Raw genomic sequence first — 22,134 nt, forward strand, 5'->3', positions numbered from 1 at the left:
ACTTCAGATATAGCAGACTCTGGAATATCCATATTGCACGAGCTAATCGAGTTCTCTTTGTTGCCCCCGGATGCAGCACACTTAGAGGGAGGTTCTAAGGGTTGCGCTAGATGGTGATGGGCTGAGAGATCAGCCAATTAAAAACAGTGGTTGTTTCGTCCGCTCCTGCCATAGGCTTCCTGTCAAGTCCCGTTCTGAGGCGTTCGGAAACCAGATGGTTCGACAGAAAGAAAGCCAGGCGGTCGGCTAATACTCCTAATACTCAGCAAATAGCATTAATATTTCCAATCTGAAACACACTGCGCTCACATTTGCTGACAATGAGAGGATCAACACAGATGAAGAAGGCGACATGGGAAAATAGAGCTCCCAATCTGATGTGATCAAAGCAAAAAATAGTCTACATTGAAATAAGAGAGATTAAACATGATTGTTTCTAGTAAAGGTTAGTTACAATTGAAGTGTCCTGGCCTGCTGGCTATGCATCAGTTTTAAAAAAATGATGGGTGACTGAAGTGACATGTGTGGGAGAGCTGGGCAGATCAGCTCAATCAGACCATGCAACTGAAAGACGTTCATTCTGCCAAAGAGAGGATTGCATTACATATTCTGCAAAGGCATGCATATTTATGATTGGAAAAAAACAGATGAAAAGGAGCTTCATGTCAATTTGAATGTCCATTTGTCTCATGTGGAATTCTCATTTCGTTACATTTTCATCAACTGAAATGAAAACTAATTTGTTACCATTTTCAGTTTTTTTTATTTTTATGTCTTCTCGTTATCGTCATTCGTTTTCATCAGGAAAAATAGGTTGTTGACAAATATTTTGTCATAGTTATTGTTGATGAAATGATCACTAAGTTGCAGAGCAGAGTGGCGCACAATAATCAATGATACATCAAAGATATCCTTAAGTGGTAGCAGTAATATAGTCTAGTCAATCCAGGGATTCCCTCTGACAGGCATTGAAGAGGGAATTTACCCTTAGATTTACCCTTAGAGTGACACTGAAGTCAAGCGGGTAGGCTGTAAATAAAGTAGAGAGTACTTACAACATCTGCTGTGCAGTGTGATGTCGGTCCATGTGCCGTTGGGAAGGCACTTCCTGACCTTAGGGCCCACTATGACCCTGTTCCCCCTGCAGATGTACTCTATCTCGTAGTCCACTGGTAGGATCTGCACATTGCGGATCTACACACATAAATAGATGACATAGATTGATGTTTAGCTATGTCTTTAAATATGTACATCACCTGACTAATGAGTAATTTTTCCTATAGGCTTGCTATGATTAGGACAACAACAACATAGTAGACACTAAATATGGCCCATGCTAGAGAGAACCAAAGGGGCGATTACGTCAGAATTGACAAGAAAATATATGAGCTATTTCTACTTTATCTAGGGTTGGATATGATTAAGGTAGTACTGATAGTACTGTGATAATAGTGATAGTACTGTGGTAGGAGTGATAGTACTGTGATAGCAGTGATAGTACTGTGATAACAGTGATAGTACTGTGATAATAGTGATAGTACTGTGGTAGGAGTGATAGCACTGTGATAGTAGTGATAGTACTGTGATAAAAGTGGTAGTACACTCTTAGAAAAAAGGGTTCCAAACAGGTTCCTCGGTTGTCCCCACAGAAGAGCCCTTTTTGGTTCCAGGTATAACTCTTTTGGGTTCCTTGTCGAAACCCCTGTGGAAATAGTTTTACCTGGCACCAAAAAGGGTTCTTCAAAGGGTTCTCCTATAGGGACAGCCGAAGAACCCTTGTAGGTTCTAGATAGCACCTTTTTTTCTAAGAGTGTACTGTGATGGTATTGAGAGTACTGTACCTGTTCTTGTGTCAGGCCTCTGTAGCGGATGCCTCCATCTCTGGGAGGACGGATGATGGCACAGCCTAAACAGGAGACAAGAGAAAGACATGATGAGTGGAAGAATAATCACTTACAGTAGTCTACATTACAGTCATGAGATATATTACACTTCAATTATAATCATCACTTCATCTAATGCCTTCCTCCATTCATTCAACAACATTGTGAGGATGCTCCATTTAGGTCATTTTGCAATCTCCACGGTTTTTCTAACTGCTAACACACTTACACAAACACAAGTTGCACGCACATGTACACACACAAACACAATAATTACCTCCAGTTGTTGAATTATGCATGGCCACAACAAGAGATGGCAGAGCATACAGAATTATAAGAAACAATAGCTGTGCCATTTCTGAATCTGGAGAGAGAGAGAGAGAGAGAGAGAGAGAGAGAGAGAGAGAGAGAGAGAGACTACAGGATTAAATAAGAAGATAATGAAATTAAGCGACAGAGAGGGAAGGTAGTTTTAAACAGCCTTTACACAGTAGTACAGTCATTATATTGTAACAAAAACCTCAAGTTCATTGGAGGAACCAACATTCATAATGGGACAGTCTTAACACATACACTACAGGTTAAACATTTTAGAACACCTACTCATTCAGGGGTTTTTCTTTATTTGTACTATTTTCTGCATTGTAGAAAGACATCACAACTATGAAATAACACATATGGAATCATGTAGTAACCCAAAAAGTGTTGAACAAATCCAAATATATTTTATGTTTGAGATTCTTCAAATAGCCACCCTTTGCCTTCACATCGGCTGATGTAAAAAGGACTTTATAAATACATTTGATTGACAACAGCTTTGCCCACTCTCAACCAGCTTCACCTGGAATGCTTTTCCAACAGTCTTGAAGGAGTTCCCACATATGCTTGTTGGCTGCTTTTCCTTCATTCTGCTGTCCAACTCATCCCAAACCATCTCAATTTGGTTGATGTCAGGGGATTGTGGTGGCCAGGTCATCTGATGCAGCACTCCATCACTCTCCTTCTCTGTAAGATAGGCCTTACACAGCCTTGAGGTGTGTTGGGTCATTGTCCTGTTGAAAAACAAATGATAGTCCCACTAAACCCAAACCAGATGGGATGGCGTATCGCTGCAAAATGCTGTGGTAGCTATGCTGGTTAAGTGTGCCTTGAATTCTAAATCAATCACAGACAGTGTTATCAGCAAAGCACCCCCACACCATTACACCACCACCTCCATGCTTCACAGTGGGAACCACACATGCGGAGATCATCCGTTCACCCACACCGTGTCTCACAAAGACATGGTGATTGGAACCAAAAATCTACAATTTGGACTCCAGACCAAAGGACAAATTTCCACCAGTCTAATGTCCATTGCTCATATCTCTTGGCCCAAGCAAGACTCTTCTTATTATTGGTGTCCTTTAGTAGTGGTTTCTTTGCAGCAATTCAACCATGAAGGCCTGATTCACACAGTCTCCTCTGAACAGTTGATGTTGAGGTGTGTCCAGTCATGATGGACTGTTGTTTCTCTTTGCTTATTTGAGCTGTTCTTGCCATAATATCGACTTGGTCTTTTATCAAATAGGGCTATCTTCTGTATACCTGCCCCCCCCCCCCCCCCCCTGCATTCCAGGTGACTCCCTCGTGAAGCTGGTTGAGAGAATGCCAAGAGTGTGCAAATCTGTCATCAAGGAAAATGGTGGCTACTTTGAAGAATCTCAAATATAAAATATATTTTGATTTTCACTATTACTCTACAATGTAGAAAATAGTTTTTTTTAAATGAATGAGTAGGTGTTCTAAAACTTTTGACCGGTAGTGTAATTCATAACAATTGACAAGGACAACCCAGATGATCATCTAAACTAGTGACCAAACAAAAACATACACCAACCTTCATATGTACACTATTCATCTAGTAACAAAAACCTCACCTACAGCAGTTTAGTGAGTAGTACTCCTACCACTAAAGACCAGTGTGTTAGTTGTTACTAATATGTACTCGCTCCATACGCTATAATGAGACAGTATGAGAGCAGAACTCACTCTGCCATAACCCTTTGCATAATGGAGTGGGGTAGGTCAAGACCGCTCACTCATTCCAACAGTGTGCTTTCAGTGCTAACACAGCCGACACACCAGCCATACGAGTGTATACTAAAGTATAAATACACCTAAATATAGCCACTCGTTTGAAGTGCTGAATAATGAATGCAACTTCATCATGTTGTCACACAGAGAGAGAGAGAGAGAGAGAAAGAGGGAGAGATAGAGAGAGGAACAAAGCTCCACAGTGAGACAGATGGTGGGAAGGAAGGGAAGGGTAGTGGAGGAAGACAGACAGACACTGTTGGATACTTCATTAGCATTATGGTGAATTTATAGAGCACTAACAAGAGCATGCAGGAGGAGACAGACACGGAGAGAAAGAGAAAGAGAGAAAAGGTGGGAAATGCAATGAAAAGTATGTGTGAGACAGAGACACAGAGAGAGAGAGAGCGAGCGAGGGACAACACAGTGGGAGACACTCCTCACATACTGAGAAACATAAAAGCAAACTGTGTGAGCGTGGTATGGATCAGACAGCTTAAAATATATCAAGCTAGCCAGCTTCATAAATATTATGGTAATGTCAGTGGCCTATATTAAATCAACAAGCTGTGCTGTAGCTTTAGGTGCAGAAAAATTAATTGCAGCACCATGGACAGCGGATGTATCTGAACAAAAGATTCCAACTGGGACGAGCATAGAGAAACAGATATTTCAGGACCATGGACAGCACCCACGGCATCACAGATACGTATCTAAGCCAGAGACCAAAACGGCGACACACAACATTTCATCCAAGAGATGTAGTTTATTTATTAAGCAAGCCACATCTGATATGCTATTAGAAAAATGCTAAAGCAATTGAAAAATAGCCATATGTTTACAATGGTGTGCAGGTGGATTTAAACATCGAGACACGTTCACTGGACTGATATCGCCTACAAACGCTTTAATGAGGGTCGCTCTTAGGGTGCTACCAACAGTAGGCTACTGGTAATTGCTGGTCCGTGTTGACACGGCCGGGAATCCTTGACGGCCTATCGAAGAAGGCCAGCCCTATATCCGTTTGCAGAATTCAGATTTGAGAAGTTCGGATTTCATGTCAATTCTAGCATGCCATTCATTCCCATAGCCTAAAAACATTCACTGAAAATGTGCAAAATATGTCTAAAGATAAACTCACGTCATTAATAGGTAGGACTGTGTGTTATATTATGCTACGATAAAAAAAAATGTAAAGTCGTTCCTGCTTGGCGAAACCTGTCATTTACGAGAATACAATTTACATAGGCTAGAGTAGACCTGTCATCTGAATACAAATATAATACAGTCAAATCTATGCAAGCTTGATTCCTTAGAATTATGCACGATTGTTTAGGTTGCATACTGAGTAAGAGATTGTAGCATGTAATCATGTGTACTTACAAATACTTTCAACGCGCTCAATCAAGATGACCGTATGTCCGTCGGTTGCGACTCGTTTGGGAACACCCAAATGTCGAATTATTTGGTCAAATGTGCTTCTTTGCAACGTATTGTATGGCTATGTTTTTATGGCTATAAATGTGCAATCCGGTCCCCATGCATAGGCTATACATTGAATGTCAAAAGCAACCGTATTAATCAGTCTATTGCCATCTACTTCAATTTCGTATGGTGAAAAGTCAGAAACGAATAATGTACATATAAATACACGCACTATATACAATCGCTTCCCCATGTACGACGAAACACCGAATCCTTACACTCCCCTCCCTTTTTTCTCTCTCAATACAATCTCCAGCTAATTCACGACGTCATGATGGAGAGACGTACGTAGGTAAGCCTACCGTGCGTAAAAGTACATTTCTCACGCACACTTATCCAAGATGCATGTTGAGGTATTGGCCCACGCCAGCAAATCGTGATCATGGCAAATCTAAGAGCTTTAATTTTATGATAAGCGTTATGGAGTTATCCTAATCGGTAAGTATTTCTAGGCAATAAGCAACATGGAAGATTCCCAAAATATGCAATTTGAGCCAGTATTAAGCCTTTGTATAAAGCCTTCAGATCCTATGTCAATAAAGCAGGAATAAGTCGTTTTTACAACATTGACCTCTATTTTCAGCTTTAGTAAAACCAGAGATGTTCTTATAACACAGGCTTTGGTACCCATCTCCCTCACCCTCCTCTCCTGACATCTATTCTGAGAGCACCCGACTCCTTCATATTTATATCCTGTTGAATAATTGAAGCAGGGGGATAAAAGATAACTCATCTCTTTTCCTGTCTCCTCCCAACTTTCTCGCTTTTTCTGCAAAACCCACATTTTTCTCCTCTTCTAAATCTGAAATTTAGTATCACAACCTCATCCTTAGATAGTGTTGAAGTACAGTATGAAGAAGACATATTGCAAAATACAATATATTGGGTCTAAAAATAGCAACATAAATCAAGATTCCTCTTATTTTATTGTTTAACTGTTTGATATTGCATACATGTAAATAACAACAGTGAACTGTACTATATAGCTGGGTGACACTACTGCACCACTTTATGAATAAATAAAGAGGAAGACAAATGGACAATGACTGAAGTGTTGAAAGCACAGAAATACAATTACTAGTCATTCTATTTCTATGGTTGAGAGAATGAGGGGAAGAGATGGATATATTGGAAGTATGTAAAGAGCGGGACAGACGGAGGTCAAATCAGGAATTCAGCAGATAACCAGCATTAAATAAAGATCCCTTTAAAATAAGATCCCTTTAAAATAAGATCCCTTTAAAATAACTATTCAAGGACATTCAAATACATTTGTACATTTCATTAGTTTCTCTATAATGTTGTAATTATACACAAACTTACATTTAATCTATTGAATACATTTCTTGTACCCTCCACTTTGCCAAAGCAGTACACAGACAACATATTCAAATTAATCAAATAAAAAATAGAACAAGTCTAGACAAAACAGTGTTAGGATGACTCATAGATTATTCAAATTAATCATATTGTCAAAAGCATGTCCTTCATGGGAGTATTTCTCAACTGTTGACCACAGTTTAATACTGTATACACAAATTTGAACAGTATGCTGTTGCAGCCAGTGCTATGCTGTCTTTGTTTGCGTCGTACTGTGTCAAAGGCAAGGCACATTTCAGTTTACGACCCAGGTGGCTCTAAATAAACAATATATTGGGAAATATATTGGGAAATTATTTTATTTAAAAAATACTAAACAATAGGATCTTAAAATGATGGGCTTAAAATAGTCAAATATAATATTATGTCAGCGTGATCATTTATGAACAATTTACTCCATTTTTTTAGTTAGCCCTGAATACTAGTATACATATAACAAAAGTCCAAATAAATAGTCCAGAGTGCTTTCTGTCATCAAACAAGTTGTCAGAATGGAGTTTGTAACCCTCTTTAGTGTGTTTTGGGGTCCTTTTGATTCGAACCCTGAAACCAGGTTTCCAGAATATGAAAAAAAACATTTTTTTAAATTATTATAATAATATATTAAAAATCGAATTCTTCTAGCACTTTTTGCAATACACGTTTGAATTTATGTACTAAAATAAACAATATTTACAGTGTGAAACAAAAATCTAGATTCGACGTGCATATGAATTCACACATACTTTTTTGTTCCACAAGAACATTGTTTTTAACTTACACCAGAAATTCAGTTACGTCATTTAGATTGAATAGGGACCCCGTTTGTCACGTTTATTGTAGTCTCTTACTTGGATTGTTCCTTCATGCACTAGGACATACCTGTCTAAGGTTTCCTTATTGCCAGAATAAGGGAAGTAAAGCAGCTAATCTCAGAGGCATGTACGGTTTAGGAGTTTCAGTAGTGTTGTAATACGATGCAAAACCTGTCAGGTTCCTTATAATGTCAGGTCTTACTTGTCAGCGTACCTGTTCTTCATTACTACGTAGTATCATACACCCGTTTAAATGTGTTACTTTAGATAGGAAAATCAGATCTGCTCTCTTTGCCAGGATAATGAGCTAGCTAGACCGGACACTTGTTTTCTTTTCAATTGATAAACTATAAGCGAGAAGGACAGGTCTCACAAGCTGAAGCTCCTGTGATGTTGCTTCAGGAACTGCTGTTGGCGCTGCATTTGTCCTTCCCTTCTTTCTCTTTCCCTCCCTCCCCCGCTCTCCTCCCTCTCAATCTCTCCATCCTCCCCAGGCAGACTGCCCACATCGCTAAATTCCCCGAGGTGTTCGATGGAATCGCATTTCTCCAGGTCAGAAGCGATGGTCTGCAGACTGAAGACGGAGAGGGAATCTGACCCTGCTCTCTCTCCATGTGTCTCGGGCCTCTCTCGCCCGTTCTCCCTGTATTTCTCCACCAGCCCAATTTTCTTATCCACCACTCCGCTTATGTCCATCCTGTCAGTCTCTATTGCCCCTCCTCCACATGCCCCGCCCTCGGCACCACACACCACACTGTCCGACTCCGCCCCAATAGGGGGACTCCGCCCACCACAGGCCATGGTTTGTCCATCTTCCATATGGTCCCGTCCCCTCTGAGCGTGAATGGCCTCGCTGATTTGCTCCAGTTTGTGCAGGGCGACAGAGTAGCGGTTTTTCACTTTGGTCACATGCTCCTCCAGCTGCATCACTTTGGTTTTATGCTCCTGAAGTCACAGAAAACCCAATATGATGTAGATAAAGGACAGAGCAACATACAACATTAATTCCTCCTTGGTTTGAGGCCAAAAAGGGAACAATAACCAACAGGAGCGATCATGGATGGACATGACAACTCTGTATCAACCATTTCCATGCTTTTCTTACAATAACAGCTTGAAATTACATATATATATTAATTGCAACATATATTATACATAACCTTGATTGGGGAGGATGGGCTCGTGGTAGTGGATGGATTGGAATAAGTGGAACGGTATCGAATACACCAAACACATGGTTTCCATGTGTTTGATGGCATTCCATTTCCCCCATTCCAGACATTATTATGAGCCGTACTCCCCTCAGCAGCCTCCACTGTTATATATCAAATACAGTGCATTCAGAAAGTATTCGAACCCCTTGACTTTTTCCACATTTTATATCATTACAGCCTTATTCTAAAACGGATAAAATAGTTTTTCCCCCCTCATCAATCAACACACTATACCCCATAATGACAAAGCAAAAACAGGTTTAGACATTTCTGCAAATGTATTACCAATAAAAAAACAGAAATATAACATTTACATAAGTATTCAGACCCTTTACTCAGTACTAAGTTGAAGCACCTTTGGCAGCGTTTACAGCCTCGGGTCTTTTTAGGTATGACGCTACAAGCTTGACACACCTGTATTTGAAAAGTTTCTCCCATTATTCTCTGCAGATCTTCTCAAGCTCTGTCAGGTTGGATGGGGAGCGTCACTGCACAGCTATTTTCAGGTCACTACAGAGATGCTCAATCGGGTTCAAGTCCAGGCTCTGGCTGGGCCACTCAAGGACATTCAGAGACTTGTACCGAAGCCACTCCTGCGCTTAAGGTCATTGTCCTGTTGGAAGGTGAACCTTCACCCCAGTCTGAGGTCCTGAGCACTCTGGAGCAGGTTTTCATCAAGGATCTCTGTACTTTGCTCCGTACATCTTTCTCTCGATCCTAACTAGTCTCCCAGTCCCTGCACCTGAAAAACATCCCCACAGCATGCTGCTGCTGCTGCCACCCCCATGCTTCACCGTAGGGATGGTGCCAGGTTTCCTCCAGATGTAACACTTGGCATTCACGCCAAAGAGTTCAATCTTGGTTTCATCAGACCAGAAAATCTTGTTTCTCATGGAATTAGAGTCCTTTAGGTGGCTTTTGGCAAACTCCAAGCGGGCTGTCATGTGCCTTTTACTGAGGAGTGGCTTCCGTCTGGCCACTCTACCATAAAGGCCTAATTGGGGGAGTGCTGCAGAGATGGTTGTCCTGGATGGTTCTCCCATCTCTACAGAGGTACTCTGGAGCTCTGTCAGAGTGACCATCATGTTCTTGGTATCTTCCCTGACCAAGGCCCTTCTCCCTAGATTGCTCAATTTGGCCGGGCAGCCAGTTCGAGGAAGAGTCTTGGTGGTTCCAAACTACTTCCATTTAAGATTGATGGAGGCCACTGTGTTCTTGGGGACCTTCAATGCTGCAGACCTTTTTTGGTACTCTTCCCCAGATCTGTACCTCGACACAATTCTGTCTCGGAGCTCTACTGACAATTCCTTTGACCTCATGGCTTGGTTTTTGCTCAGACATGCACTGTCAACTGTTGGACCTTATATAGACAAGTGTGTGCCTATCTTTGTTTTTTGAAATGTACAAAACTGTCTAAAAACTTGTTGTCATTATGGGGTATTGTGTGTATAATTAATGAATTTAATAAATGTTATAATAAGGCTGTAACAACATGTGGGAAAAGTCAAGGGGTCTGAATACTTTCCCGAATGCACTGTAAATTATATATCTATGTACCTCAAGTATGTAGTTGAACTGGGCCTTGAGCTCGAAGTAAGGCTTGGACTTAATGATGGCCCTCTTGAGAGATTTCTGCAGGGTCTGGACTCGAGCCTCTGCCGTCTGACAAGAGTGGGTGACACGCATGTGCTCCCGTTCGCTGCGTAGGCGCTCCTCCTCTGCCTCGTTCACCTTGAGAACACAACAACACACAATATTAAGATGGGAAAACACCCCAATCAGTATCCTAACCCCCAACCAACCTAACAAAACAAACTTCCTAACTAATATAAACTAATCCAATTAAAAACAGAGTTTAGGCATAGAAGAAAACAGCTACCGGGGGGGGGGGGGGGGGGGCATTCCTCCATGCAGATCTCCTCTAGAGCAGTGATGTTTTGGGGCTGTTGCTGGGCAACACAGACTTTCAACTCCCTCCAAAGATTTTCTATGGGGTTGAGATCTGGAGACTGGCTAGGCCACTCCAGGACCTTGAAATGCTTCTTACAAAGCCACTCCTTCGTTGCCCAGGCGGTGTGTTTGGGGTCATTGTCATGCTGAAAGACCCAGCCACGTTTCATCTTCAATGCCCTTGCTGATGGAAGGAGGTTTTCACTCAAAATCTTACGATACATGACCCCTGGATTTTTTTTCTCATTTTGTCTGTCATAGTTGAAGTGTACCTATGATGAAAATTACAGGCCTCTCATCTTTTTAAGTGGGAGAACTTGCACAATTGGTGGCTGACTAAATACTTTTTTGCCCCACTGTAAACTGGAATACTGCTTACACTGGTAGCTGGGGTTTCCCCATGTTGCCTTGGAAGTAGCATAGTTGACCAATATTCTGCCAAACTAATTTTAAACCAGTTTTAGTCATGGGGGAACATACAGTTGAAGTCGGAAGTTTACATATACCTTAGCCAAATACATTTAAACTCAGTTTTTCACAATTCCTGACATTTAATCCAAGTAAAAATTCCCTGTCTTAGGTCAGTTAGGATCACCAGGATCATCAGGATTTTATTTTAAGAATGTGAAATGTCAGAATAATAGTAGAGAGAATTATTTATTTCAGCTTTTAATTCTTTCATCACATTCCCAGTGGGTCAGAAGTTCACATACACTCAATTTGTATTTGGTAGCATTGCCTTTAAATTGTTTCACTTGGGTCAAACGTTTTGAGTCGCCTTTCAACAAGCTTCCCACAATAAATTGGGTGAATTTCAAGCCCATTCCTCCTGACAGAGCTGGTGTAACTGAGTAAGGTTTGTAGGCCTCCTTGCTCGAACAAGCTTTTTCAGTTCTGCCCACAAATGTTCTGTAGGATTGAGGTTCAGGGCTTTGTGATGGTCACTCCAATACCTTGACTTTGTTGTCCTTAAGCCATTTTGCCACAACTTTGGAAGTATGCTTGGGGTCATTGTCCATTTGGAAGACCCATTTGCGACCAAGCTTCCTGACTGATGTCTTGAAATGTTGCTTCAATATATCCACAAAGTTTTATTCCTCATGAAGCCATCTATTTTGTGAAGCACCCCCACAACATGATGCTGCCACCCCTGTGTTTCACGGTTGGGATGGTGTTGTTCGGCTTGCAAGCCTCCCCCTTTTCCTCCAAACATAACGATGGTCATTATGGCCAAACAGTTCTATTTTTGTTTCATCAGACCAGAGGACATTTCTCCAAAAAGTACAATCTTTGTCCCCATGTGTAGTTGCAAACTGTAGTCGTTTTTTTTATGGTGGTTTTGGAGCAGTGGCTTCTTCCTTGCTGAGCGGCCTTTCAGGTTATGTTGATATAGGACTCGTTTTACTGTCGATATTGATACTTTTGTACCCGTTTCCTCCAGCATCTTCACAAGGTCATTTGCTGATGTTTTGGGTTGATTTGCACTTTTCGCACCAAAGTACGTTCATCTCTAGGAGACAGAACGCGTCTCCTTCCTCAGCGCCATGACGGCTGCGTGCTCCCATGGTGTTTGTAGTTGCGTACTATTGTTTGTACAGATGAACGTGGTACCATCAGGCATTTGGAAATTGCTCCCAAGGATGAACCAGGCTTGTGAAGGTCTACCATTTTTTTTCTGAGGTCTTGGCTGATTTCTTTTGATTTTCCCATGATGTCAAGCAAACAGGCACTGAGTTTGAAGGTAGGCCTTGAAATACATACATCCACAGGTACACCTCCAATTGACTCAAATTATGTCAATTAGCCTATCAAAACCTTCTAAAGCAATTACATCATTTTCTGGAATTTTCCAAGCTGTTTAAAGGAAAGTCAACTTAGTGTGTGTAAACATCTGACCCACTGGAATTGTGATAGTTAATTATAAGTGAAATAATCTGTCTGTAAACAATTGTTGGAAAAATTACTTTTGTCATGCACAAAGTAGATGTCCTAACCGACTTGCCAAAACTATAGTTGGTTAGCAAGAAATTTGTGGAGTGGTTGAAAAACGAGTTTTAATGACTCCAACCTAAGTGTATGTAAACTTCCGACTACAACTGTAGCTACTTGGCGGTGGGGTGGGAATTGTAAGGGAAATACTGATTAAATGAATACCAAATGAGCTCGCTCACATACTGATGAACACATTTATAATTTTAAATTGATGCAGTTATAGCAGTAGCTGGGGTTTCCCTTGTTACCTTGGAGGTAGCATGGTTGAGCATCTCCTGCCAGGTGGGGTCCAGGGTGTTCCTGCCGTCAGCCATGAGGCCCTGCTCTGCCACGTACACCATCTCCCTGGCAGCCGTGTGCATGGAGACGGCCCGTTCATAGCTCAGCGCTGCCTTCTGGGTCTCCTGCTGAGCCTGTGAGAGGGACAGCCAATCAGATACTGAGAAAACAGGGCATGCAGTTGCACAGCAACCAATCACGTGGGACAAACGATTAAACTGTTGTTGAGATTTGAGAAGTGGGACAAGCAGGTAAATGGCAAATACTGCATCGTGACCCATATTTTGATTCAGTGATAAAGAACTCTTGAAATTTGTTGTTGCAAATGCAACAAAATCCCACACAGTGCATGTACCTCCTTGGCAAGTCGACGAGCCTCATAGTAGGGCCTGGCCTTCTCGATGCAGGTACCAAGCTGGGAGCTGTGGGCGTTCAGTTTTCTGGCTGAGTCTGTGAGGATCTTCCTGTAACCTGATCTGGCATCCTACACATACACAAAAGGAATTCCTTATCAGATTTCATTGTAATGGGCATTTCTGATCATTCCAGATTAACAATGGGTTTACAGCAAGTTATGGGAATTGAAAATGAACTGACGATTGATTCTTTGGAAAAACCTGATCAGTACGGAAAGGGGTGATGTATGGGGCCAGATTTATCATGGGAGAGGTAATGATATCCACTTACATCCAAGTGCAGCTCTAGTTGGTTGATCTCTACACTGGCCTCGTTGAGGTGTTCCAACTCCTCCTGGAAACAGAAAATATATGGGGAAGCACAGGAGGAAGCAAATACTTTGATTCGTTGGTTTGTAACAACACAATCAGTTAATATTAGCTCTCTTGGAACCACTGTTACATTTGGTGGATAAACCCTGTTGATTTCAACCTGGATTAACATAGATTAATCACATCATAATATCAGAAAGAGTGGCATGTGCACAAACATTGATTTCATCCTCCTGAATTAGCCCTTGTGGACTGAGCAAAACATCACTCCACTGTTAAATTATCATCAGTAGGCTAATAGATCATTCAATACCACAGACTGCAGTGAATCTACTCATGCATGCAACTCATTTTGTAAAGCTTTAGCTATGTAGCATAGACCAGGAAATCCCATTGAGATCAAAATATATTATAAGGGTTCAGTCAATTTTTTCCCACCTGAATTCTGGGATCCAATTCCTCTTCATATGGGCTGTGCAGTTCACCTTCGTTCTTCTCTTTACACTCTTCTCCCTCGAAGGTGTCTTTCTCTTTGAGCACCGATTCAGCTGCATCTCCATTAATTTCTTTGTCATTTTGTTCCCCACCCTTCACCTCAGCATCCCCACCAGGGGTCTCTTGCCTCCATTCGCCCACTTCGGGGTCTCCTGAGCCGGCTGGGCTCACACGCAAATCTCCTGGCTCCATTCCAGGCCCAGTTAGCAAGCTAACCAAATAACGGTAGCTTTGCTTTTCTTTTTAGCCAACTAGCTGTGTTCTAGCCAGTTACTAACAGCGTTTTGTATGTGTGAGAATTTGATTAGGACCATAGGGAAAAAACTATTTTGACAGACAGCAAAGCTAGACTCTCTCTGGTGATTCAGTGTATCATTCAATCCCGCTAGTTTAGCCACAGGAGGCTAACGTGACGACACTACCAGTACAGTAGCTAACGCTAGCTCTACAGCTAGCTAACATTAGCACATTGCATTAAAACAAAACATTATTTTAAAAGATATTAACTGCAAATAACGGACATTAAAATTAAATATAGTCAATAAATAATGATATTTTTTCATCACCAGTAGTCTCTCCCCCATCTCTCCCACCTATAGCGTTCCGTCCACCGCTTGCTTGCTAGCTATGTGCTTACCTAGCAAAACAAAAGGTAAATAGAGAACGCTTACCTCGTCTTTTGGTTTGAACTCTTACTGGTTCCGTAGCCATGCCTCGTCTTACTTGCACGTTCCTTCTCGACAATAATAGAAGATAAGAATACGACCACAAAGTAAATGGCTAAGTATTATACTTTTAGGATAAGTATAATACAGTTAGGCACAATTTATAGTCCATTATTTACACGTGTTTTGGGGAGCGGGTCAATTGTTTAAATTGTTCAATATTTAGTAGCCTTATGTGAGGTGGAGATCATTAAATAGAAAAATATATACACTGAGTATACCTAACACTCCTAATATTGAGTTGCACCTCCCCCCTTTCCACATTTGTGTCAAGTTGGCTGGATGTCATTTGGTGGTCCTTTGGTGGTGGACCATTCATGATACACACAGGAAACTTGAGCATGAAAAACCCAGCAGCTTTGCAGTTCTTGACACAAACTGGTGTACCTGCCACCTACTATCATACCCCATTCAAAGGCACTTAAATATTTTGTCTTGCCCATTCACCTGCTAAATGGGATTATAGATTTCACCTGGTCACATACACATCAGATGTTATTGCAGGTGTAGCGAAATGGTCAGTCTATGTCATGGAAAAAGCAGGTGTCCTTCACGTGTATATACTGTATATTAATATGGCAAAGGAACCAAGGCAGAAACAAATGTCATAAACGGCAGTCGATTGGTAGAATTTAATTCCTTAAGTACATAACATACAGCATTTGTGATGTGTATCTTGCATTTAAATAAATACACACTTCAGTAGCCGTCTCTTTGGGGAAAAACATTAAGCATTATTATAACCAGGTTAAAAATAGTCAAAACAGTTCTCCAAAAGATTAACTAAATATTGTGAAGCAATACTTTAGGACCAATCACTAGTTGACCACCACCATTATTGAACACACCACAGATAATATATTTTTCATCTGACATAGATTAGTAAAAGATAGTCTCCCAGAAATTGCTTACAAGACTGAGAATAATCACAGTGGATGTTGCATTGAATTTCATGTGCATGATTAGAGTATATAAAAAATAAATCTCTGAAAATAATGACATCGGTACCTACCCTACTATCCCAACTCCACATTGCAAAAATATATTTATTTGAGTATGAAAAATCCTGAGAGTATGGGGAGAAAAATCAAACATCAGAAATGGAAGATAGAGGATAGGCATCTCATAATCTCACTATAGCTTAAAGCCAGGTCCACATCTGTCATTCATTGGACTCACTTATGTTGCCATAGTACTATCTGTAATGTGCAGAGCCCTTTCCTCTTCAGTCCTTTGTGTTTGTCATCAACTCCAGGTTGGGTCATACTTGCTCCATCCTGGAGGGGGTGCCAGGAAGATTCTTCTTCCCCTTGACAGGAAACTGACCACTCCCCGATACCCTGTCCGTGGGACCCCTGACTTTAAGTCCTCCATCACACCCAGGTTTTTGGCCAACACTTTGAAACCATCTTTGCTTGAGTAGTGTAGACAAAATGGACCCGCTCCTTTTAACTGTCCCCGTTGGACCTCTTCATATTTGACCAAAGGCGCACTGTAAACCTGCTTCTCAAAGATCTCCTTGTATTTCTCCTCCTTCAAGTAAGCCAGATCCAGCTTGGTGAAAGGCACAAATTCACTATTCAGTTTAATGTAGCGTAGGTATTTGTCATAAAATTGGCCTAGGCTCACACCTTTCCGTCCAAAGGTTAAAGTTCTGGATATTTCGGGTCGAATACAGGCTCGATCTCTGCGCTGATCTGGCTGACGCATCCAGTCATCCCAGAATGCACCAGGCCACTTCGGCTCCAGCTCTATCCAGAGTTCCTTGATCATCATCCAGCCTAGCCCAGGGAAGAAGTCTGTCCTGTACAGGAGGTCTGCTTTACCAGGGTCGACGTAGCCGTCCCGACCATTGTCATTCCAGGCAGACACACACCACAGAGACGGGTCAGATTTCAGGATTGGGTGAAGGGATCTGAAGTACTCAAAGAAATCTGGTGCCACCTAGTGAGAGAATGGAAAACAATGTTTTTTTAGTTGATCAACTGGCAACTAGAGAGGATGTAAACAATGACGAGCACAAAACAAATGAATTTAACATTTCACTTCAATGCATATTTCAAGTCTGAGTAGAGAAAATGATTACCTCCAAATCATCTTCCACAATAACAACAGAGGAATGTGAAAGAGAGTTGAACACCTGGTTGAGAGCCCAACGATAGTGCCTGGAGATTTTGTAGTAGCCCTGGAACTTCTTGTGTTCTGGTTTCACGGCAATATCTGACAGGTCTGGTTGTTTCAGGTGAGTTAACTGACTGCCATAAGAACCAATCACCTGTGCAGTCTCCGCATGCCCACAGTCCTGGCTGACTATAATTGGGTAGAGTTCAGGTGAGGGGCGGTACTCTATGAGTTTGTCCAGGCAGCGTTTAACAGTAACTCTGTTGCAGGCTATAACCAAGATGGGAATGACCACTTGAGGGGGGCCACCTCTGCTGGCGCCATTCTCATTGGGTTGTTCCCATAATGACCGATGACCCTGTATCTGAAGCAGGATTTTTCTCTGCATTTCAAGCTCTGCCTCAAAGGCTTCTGCCATGTGGATCACATCCCCAGCCAAATCAGCCCCTCCTCGTCCTCCATCCATCTCCCTCTCCTCTCGACCAGACAGGGGTCGGCCCCACAGATAGAGGACCACGACGGCATTCCAGGCGACAAAGAGAAAAGCACCACAGAGAATAGCAGAACCTCTCTTACGGAGCATGGCCCAAACAACTTACGAGGGAAAGGAAGTTAGGAAGACTGGGTTTGTAAATAAGTTGTGACAAAGGAATGCAGAACACAAGAAGGACATGTGGAGAGGTTAATTGGTTAGTTTAAATATTGTATTAAAAGTAATGAAAACATAAACAGGGTAACATAATTAGGTAAAGCTTGAGTCAAAAAAAGACAAGGAATATGTATAAGGAATGAGGGAAAAATTGAGGGAGAGCTGGATTCATCTTTGACAGGAGGTAGGTGAGCTGGTCAGGGGATGAAAGCGCTGGTCTTCAGTTCATACCTTCCCTGTCAATCTGAAATTATAACATTTATATAGATAAAACACAGGATTCAAAGCTAGTCAATTGACAAAGTCACTGTCACTTACATTAATCGAGTACAAAAGTATGAACTATAAGCCCACTGTAGATAGTTGGAGGGAAAGCCATATTGGAAAGGTGGCATTCATAGGCTAATCGATTTTTCTATCACCTGTAGCTAGCTCTCGCCACGCACCCCCGGAATGCGACAGATTTACTTTATTATCGGAGTAATTCATAAATTGTTTGATAACTATATTGGACCTTGGTAATCTTTCGACCGAATTGCTAGGCAGCTAATTTTAGACAGAACATTTAATTCCCAGAAATTAGCACTTACCTCCAGTTTCATAACGTAGAATTCGGTCTCTGTAGCCATTTCTTCCTTCGTTTCACTAACCTCTTCGATGACAATATGCAGGATCAATAAGTAAGTGAAGATGAAATAATGTATCGTCGTCACACTTTAATTTTGATTGTTTTTATTATCAAACGAACTTCATTTCGACAGTTTCATTTCTGCCATTTGTTTTCTCAAGACACAAGAGTGCAGACTTCCGGATAGCTAATTTTTTTACCGGAAGTCCTGCCTTAACCGTCACCTTGAGAATTTACCCAACTGCACCAAATAGGGCTGAGCAAATCCAGTACGATTCATAGTCATTAAACTGTATCACCCTGTGTACTAGTCTTAAACATACCTATCTTAGATGCATGTCTTTTGGAGAGCGTTTTTTTGTCATGTTCTTAATGTTCTTCTATTTTCCAATAAATATTAATATTCCAGATATGTTCATATTTCATGAATGTCTTACATGGTAAAAATAATAATAAATAAGAGATGTTCATGTTTACAAATGCAAAAATACTGCATTCAGCACAAGGGCTGTAGGCCTTTATTGATCATAGGCCTACTTACCATTGCATTTCCAGTAACTAATGGAAACCAGAAGCAATCAATGGGCAAACATTTCAGGAGAATCACATTTTGCGTAGGCTATTATCTTCCAGACCACAAAATATGTCATTGTTCTTGGTTATTCATCAAAAAGGCCAAATTTGGCTTCAGCCCAATAAAGATAAATATCATGTTACTATACAATCACAGTTGACACCTGTCGAGAATCAACAGAAGAAAGTTGACCCTGGGCCTATATCTCATTCTAGTAAGGTAATCTGGCATCATTATGTAACAGGATAGGCTTATATAGCCAATCACACACCCATGTGTGTGCACCTTTACTCGTGTGATACTAGATTCCTAACTCCTTTGTGTTCATGACAATACATGGAACATTTTGTGTTTCACAAGGGGTGAAATTATACACTGAGTGTACAAAACATTAGAAGCACCTTCTCTTTCCATGACATGGACCAGGGATGGGCAACTGGCGCATGCAGCCCGTGGCGCCCCTTTTGTAGGCCCGCTGAACTCAGTCGGGGTCTCAACTTACTGTTGAGTTAGAATACACACGGTGCAATTTCGAAATTTGGTTGTGCATCAGCGGTCACTCAATTAGCCCATGTCAGCCATTTTATTTAGATTAGTAAATTAGTCTAGCGGCCAGCTATCTTAAACTTGTAATAAGAATGGTCAAATGTTTTGTGGTCCCTACCCCCTCAAAGTTGTCCATCTCTGACATAGACTGACCAGGTGAATCAAGGTGAAAGCTTTGATCCCTTATTGATGTCACCTGTTAAATCCACTTCGATCAGTTTCGATGAGGGGAGGAGACAGATTAAAGAAGGATTTTAAGCTTTGAGACAGTTAAGACATGGATTGTGTATGTGTGCCATTCAGAGGGTGAATGGGCAAGACAAAATATTTAAGTGCCTTTGAACAGGGTATGGTGGTGCCAGGCACACCAGTTTGAGTGTGTCAAGAACTCCAATACTGCTGAGTTTTTCATGCTCAGCAGTTTTCCAAGAATGGTCCACCACCCAAAGGACAACCAGCCAACTTGACACAACTGTGGGAAGCATTGGAGTCAACATGGACCAGCATCACTGTGGAATGCTTTCGACACCTTGTAGTCTTTGCAACTCAATATTAAGAAGGTGTTCTTAGTATTTTGTACACTCAGTGTACATGCAATGCAACCTGCAGATCAATAAAAGTCTACAAACAATTTAGAGTGTCAGGTGAAATCAAAAGGGCGTTAGATTGATTTGATGGAGTTTATAGCATGATTATTCCCTGAACAATATTTTAAAAATCTGTCAGATTTGTTGTTTATTTCTAACAATCCTCAGAGCTAACAGTGATATTTGGCTTTCATACAACAAAGCGATTGTCAAAACAACTGTGTGACTTATCAACTGATAATAAAACATGTCATCGTGCAGCATGTCTCAAAGTCAGGTGCTTACTGTTGTAGTGTCTTTACTATCATTAACTGAAGACTGATAGTTTTTAACAAAGATTCTCTGTAATTAGTTACTGCGCGATCAACTGATTAATCACGTAACTAATTAACTAGGAAGTCGGGGCACCAAGGAAAAATATTCAGATTACAAAGTTATCATTTCCTAAAATAACTTTTCAGATATTTTATCTGATCAATTAGTCTTCGAATTAATGAATTATTTACTTTACCTCAAGTTAGTCTCATTCCAAACGTCGCAAATTGTTGGTTATCTGCACGAACCCAGTCTTTACTATGAGTTATCCATACATCAATTGTCTTAAATCATTTATTTATTACTAACTAAGTAATTCACTGAAATGCATAAACAAACAAACAAGGTAAATGTAATGATAGGAAAATGTGCCCTAGTGGACTAAACCGGTTTGCGGCTTGTTAGACAAAAAGGGGAAGTGGGGGTCGACTAAGAAGTCACTACAGCGTTAATAATTCTAACAATTGAAATGCTAATCCTTTACACATGAACGCTCACTCATTTGGGAACAATTGCAATCAATATATATATTTACGCTCAGTGTGTTGTCTTGATCGCTGGTGGTCTGCAACCTTTAGCCATCTCGTAATTGAGGTAAGCTCGGTCTGCTGATCGAAAACCCGAGTGGGGTTTTATTCGGAAGGGCCGAAGAGGGCTGTCCCAGGATGCCTGACCCTAACTGGGATCAGGGGCGGTCCTCTGATTTAGTTCAAATCAAAAGGGAATTGTATTTTTCTTCATTAAACAGTCCACAATCATATTACACAATTATACAAACTGTATAATACTCACTCATTCATCTTATTCAACAATTAGATGTAAACCTCATATCTGAGGCTATTATATAAACAGCGTAATGGTAATGTGGCCACACCGTCTCCCATGAGCTTCCCCAAGTTGTGACAAACGGACCAGTTTGTAGCTGGATTCTTCACCAATCTATACTTTCTCCGGAACATGAAATTTGTTTGTACCTCAAGTTCTGTGAGGTGGAAGGATTTCCTTTGTTCTCCATGAAAAACTACTCTCTATAACTGTGTGTCCATGAGGTCTTCTCAGGAATTTACGACATCTGACCACAGCAGCCTAGTTGTAGGAGGCAAGGGAGAGGCAGGGAGAGGGGGATGGGCTTGCTATACCCAAAGAGGCCAACGTCATGACACTGTTCAACGCCTTTCTGGAAGTCAGTTCCCCATACAAAGTGCTTTGGACATTCCACCCTGAGGCCTGGGAGAGTCGCCTATGCATATTTTGTGTGTGTGTGTGTGTATGGGTGTGTACTGGTGTTCAGGCCCTTAGTTGTGCCTGCCCTCTGAGGTCCTTTCTTCAGGGACTGGGAGGTGTCAATCAAAGGCTGTTCATCAAAGGGACTTCCTCTTTGTCCATTCAATGACTCACCCTGCAAAACGGAACACAAATAGGCTACATTGTGAAGCATATTGTTTTGGACATATTTGTCATTACATTGGGGTATGGTTTTCATTGGGTATAGCACACAAATGTTCAGGGGTTCAGGCACAGTAGACCATGGCAAAGGCTTAATTATGAAATCTCAATTTTCTTCACTCACCTGTTGAACACTACTTCTGACAGAGGTGCTTTTTCCTCTGATCAGGTGTGTGGTCTGTCCCTCCATGGCAGCTTCACCTACATCATTTGGCCTGGACCCGCAGAACAGTCCCAGTTTGATATGCATGATTTCAGACACAAACA

General features: G+C 41.3%; 3 protein-coding genes across 3 annotated transcripts in view; all 3 read right to left on the reverse strand.

The window, feature by feature from the left end:
• LOC110503983 (gamma-aminobutyric acid type B receptor subunit 1) overlaps window positions 1-6,033 on the reverse strand; it is a 48,963-nt gene extending 42,930 nt beyond the window's left edge. Inside the window, exons 1-4 of the mRNA XM_036973530.1 lie at window positions 5,343-6,033; window positions 2,161-2,247; window positions 1,842-1,906; window positions 1,056-1,194 (exon numbers count right to left, since the gene is read on the reverse strand). Coding sequence (XP_036829425.1) covers window positions 1,056-1,194; window positions 1,842-1,906; window positions 2,161-2,239 — 283 coding nt within the window. The 5' untranslated portion in view covers window positions 2,240-2,247; window positions 5,343-6,033. The remainder of the gene's footprint in view (window positions 1-1,055; window positions 1,195-1,841; window positions 1,907-2,160; window positions 2,248-5,342) is intronic.
• A 318-nt stretch (window positions 6,034-6,351) lies between these two features.
• On the reverse strand, window positions 6,352-15,245 carry LOC110516068 (SH3 domain-binding protein 5-like). Its single transcript, XM_036973531.1, has 7 exons — window positions 14,948-15,245; window positions 14,220-14,549; window positions 13,741-13,803; window positions 13,409-13,537; window positions 13,023-13,187; window positions 10,390-10,563; window positions 6,352-8,563 (listed from the first exon to the last, which is right to left on the reverse strand). Exons 2-7 carry the CDS (start codon window positions 14,466-14,468, stop codon window positions 7,988-7,990), a joined length of 1,356 nt encoding a protein of 451 aa, XP_036829426.1. The 5' UTR covers window positions 14,469-14,549; window positions 14,948-15,245; the 3' UTR covers window positions 6,352-7,987.
• Window positions 15,246-15,616: 371 nt separating this feature from the next.
• mgat1a (alpha-1,3-mannosyl-glycoprotein 2-beta-N-acetylglucosaminyltransferase a) lies at window positions 15,617-18,614 on the reverse strand. The gene is made up of 3 exons (XM_021594697.2): window positions 18,362-18,614; window positions 17,088-18,015; window positions 15,617-16,945 (listed from the first exon to the last, which is right to left on the reverse strand). The coding sequence occupies exons 2-3, from the start codon at window positions 17,703-17,705 to the stop codon at window positions 16,247-16,249; spliced, it is 1,317 nt and encodes a 438-aa protein (XP_021450372.1). The 5' UTR covers window positions 17,706-18,015; window positions 18,362-18,614; the 3' UTR covers window positions 15,617-16,246.
• Between the last annotated feature and the right edge of the window lie 3,520 nt (window positions 18,615-22,134).

This window comes from Oncorhynchus mykiss, chromosome 3 (genome assembly GCF_013265735.2).
Source record: "Oncorhynchus mykiss isolate Arlee chromosome 3, USDA_OmykA_1.1, whole genome shotgun sequence".
In the NCBI taxonomy this organism is placed as follows: Eukaryota; Metazoa; Chordata; class Actinopteri; order Salmoniformes; family Salmonidae; genus Oncorhynchus; species Oncorhynchus mykiss.

What these genes read in the sequence shown, in the direction of transcription:
- LOC110516068 (XM_036973531.1), bottom strand. Translation starts at nt 14,468, where the DNA reads ATGGAGCCAGGAGATTTGCGTGTGAGCCCAGCCGGCTCAGGAGACCCC. An exon ending in AACTAGAGCTGCACTTGGAT is followed by an intron (nt 13,538 to 13,740) that starts GTAAGTGGATAT and finishes GTGTATGTGTAG; the next exon opens with GATGCCAGATCAGGTTACAG. An exon ending in CTCGTCGACTTGCCAAGGAG is followed by an intron (nt 13,188 to 13,408) that starts GTACATGCACTG and finishes TCCCTCTCACAG; the next exon opens with GCTCAGCAGGAGACCCAGAA.
- mgat1a (XM_021594697.2), bottom strand. Translation starts at nt 17,705, where the DNA reads ATGCTCCGTAAGAGAGGTTCTGCTATTCTCTGTGGTGCTTTTCTCTTT. An exon ending in TTGTGGAAGATGATTTGGAG is followed by an intron (nt 16,946 to 17,087) that starts GTAATCATTTTC and finishes TTCTCTCACTAG; the next exon opens with GTGGCACCAGATTTCTTTGA.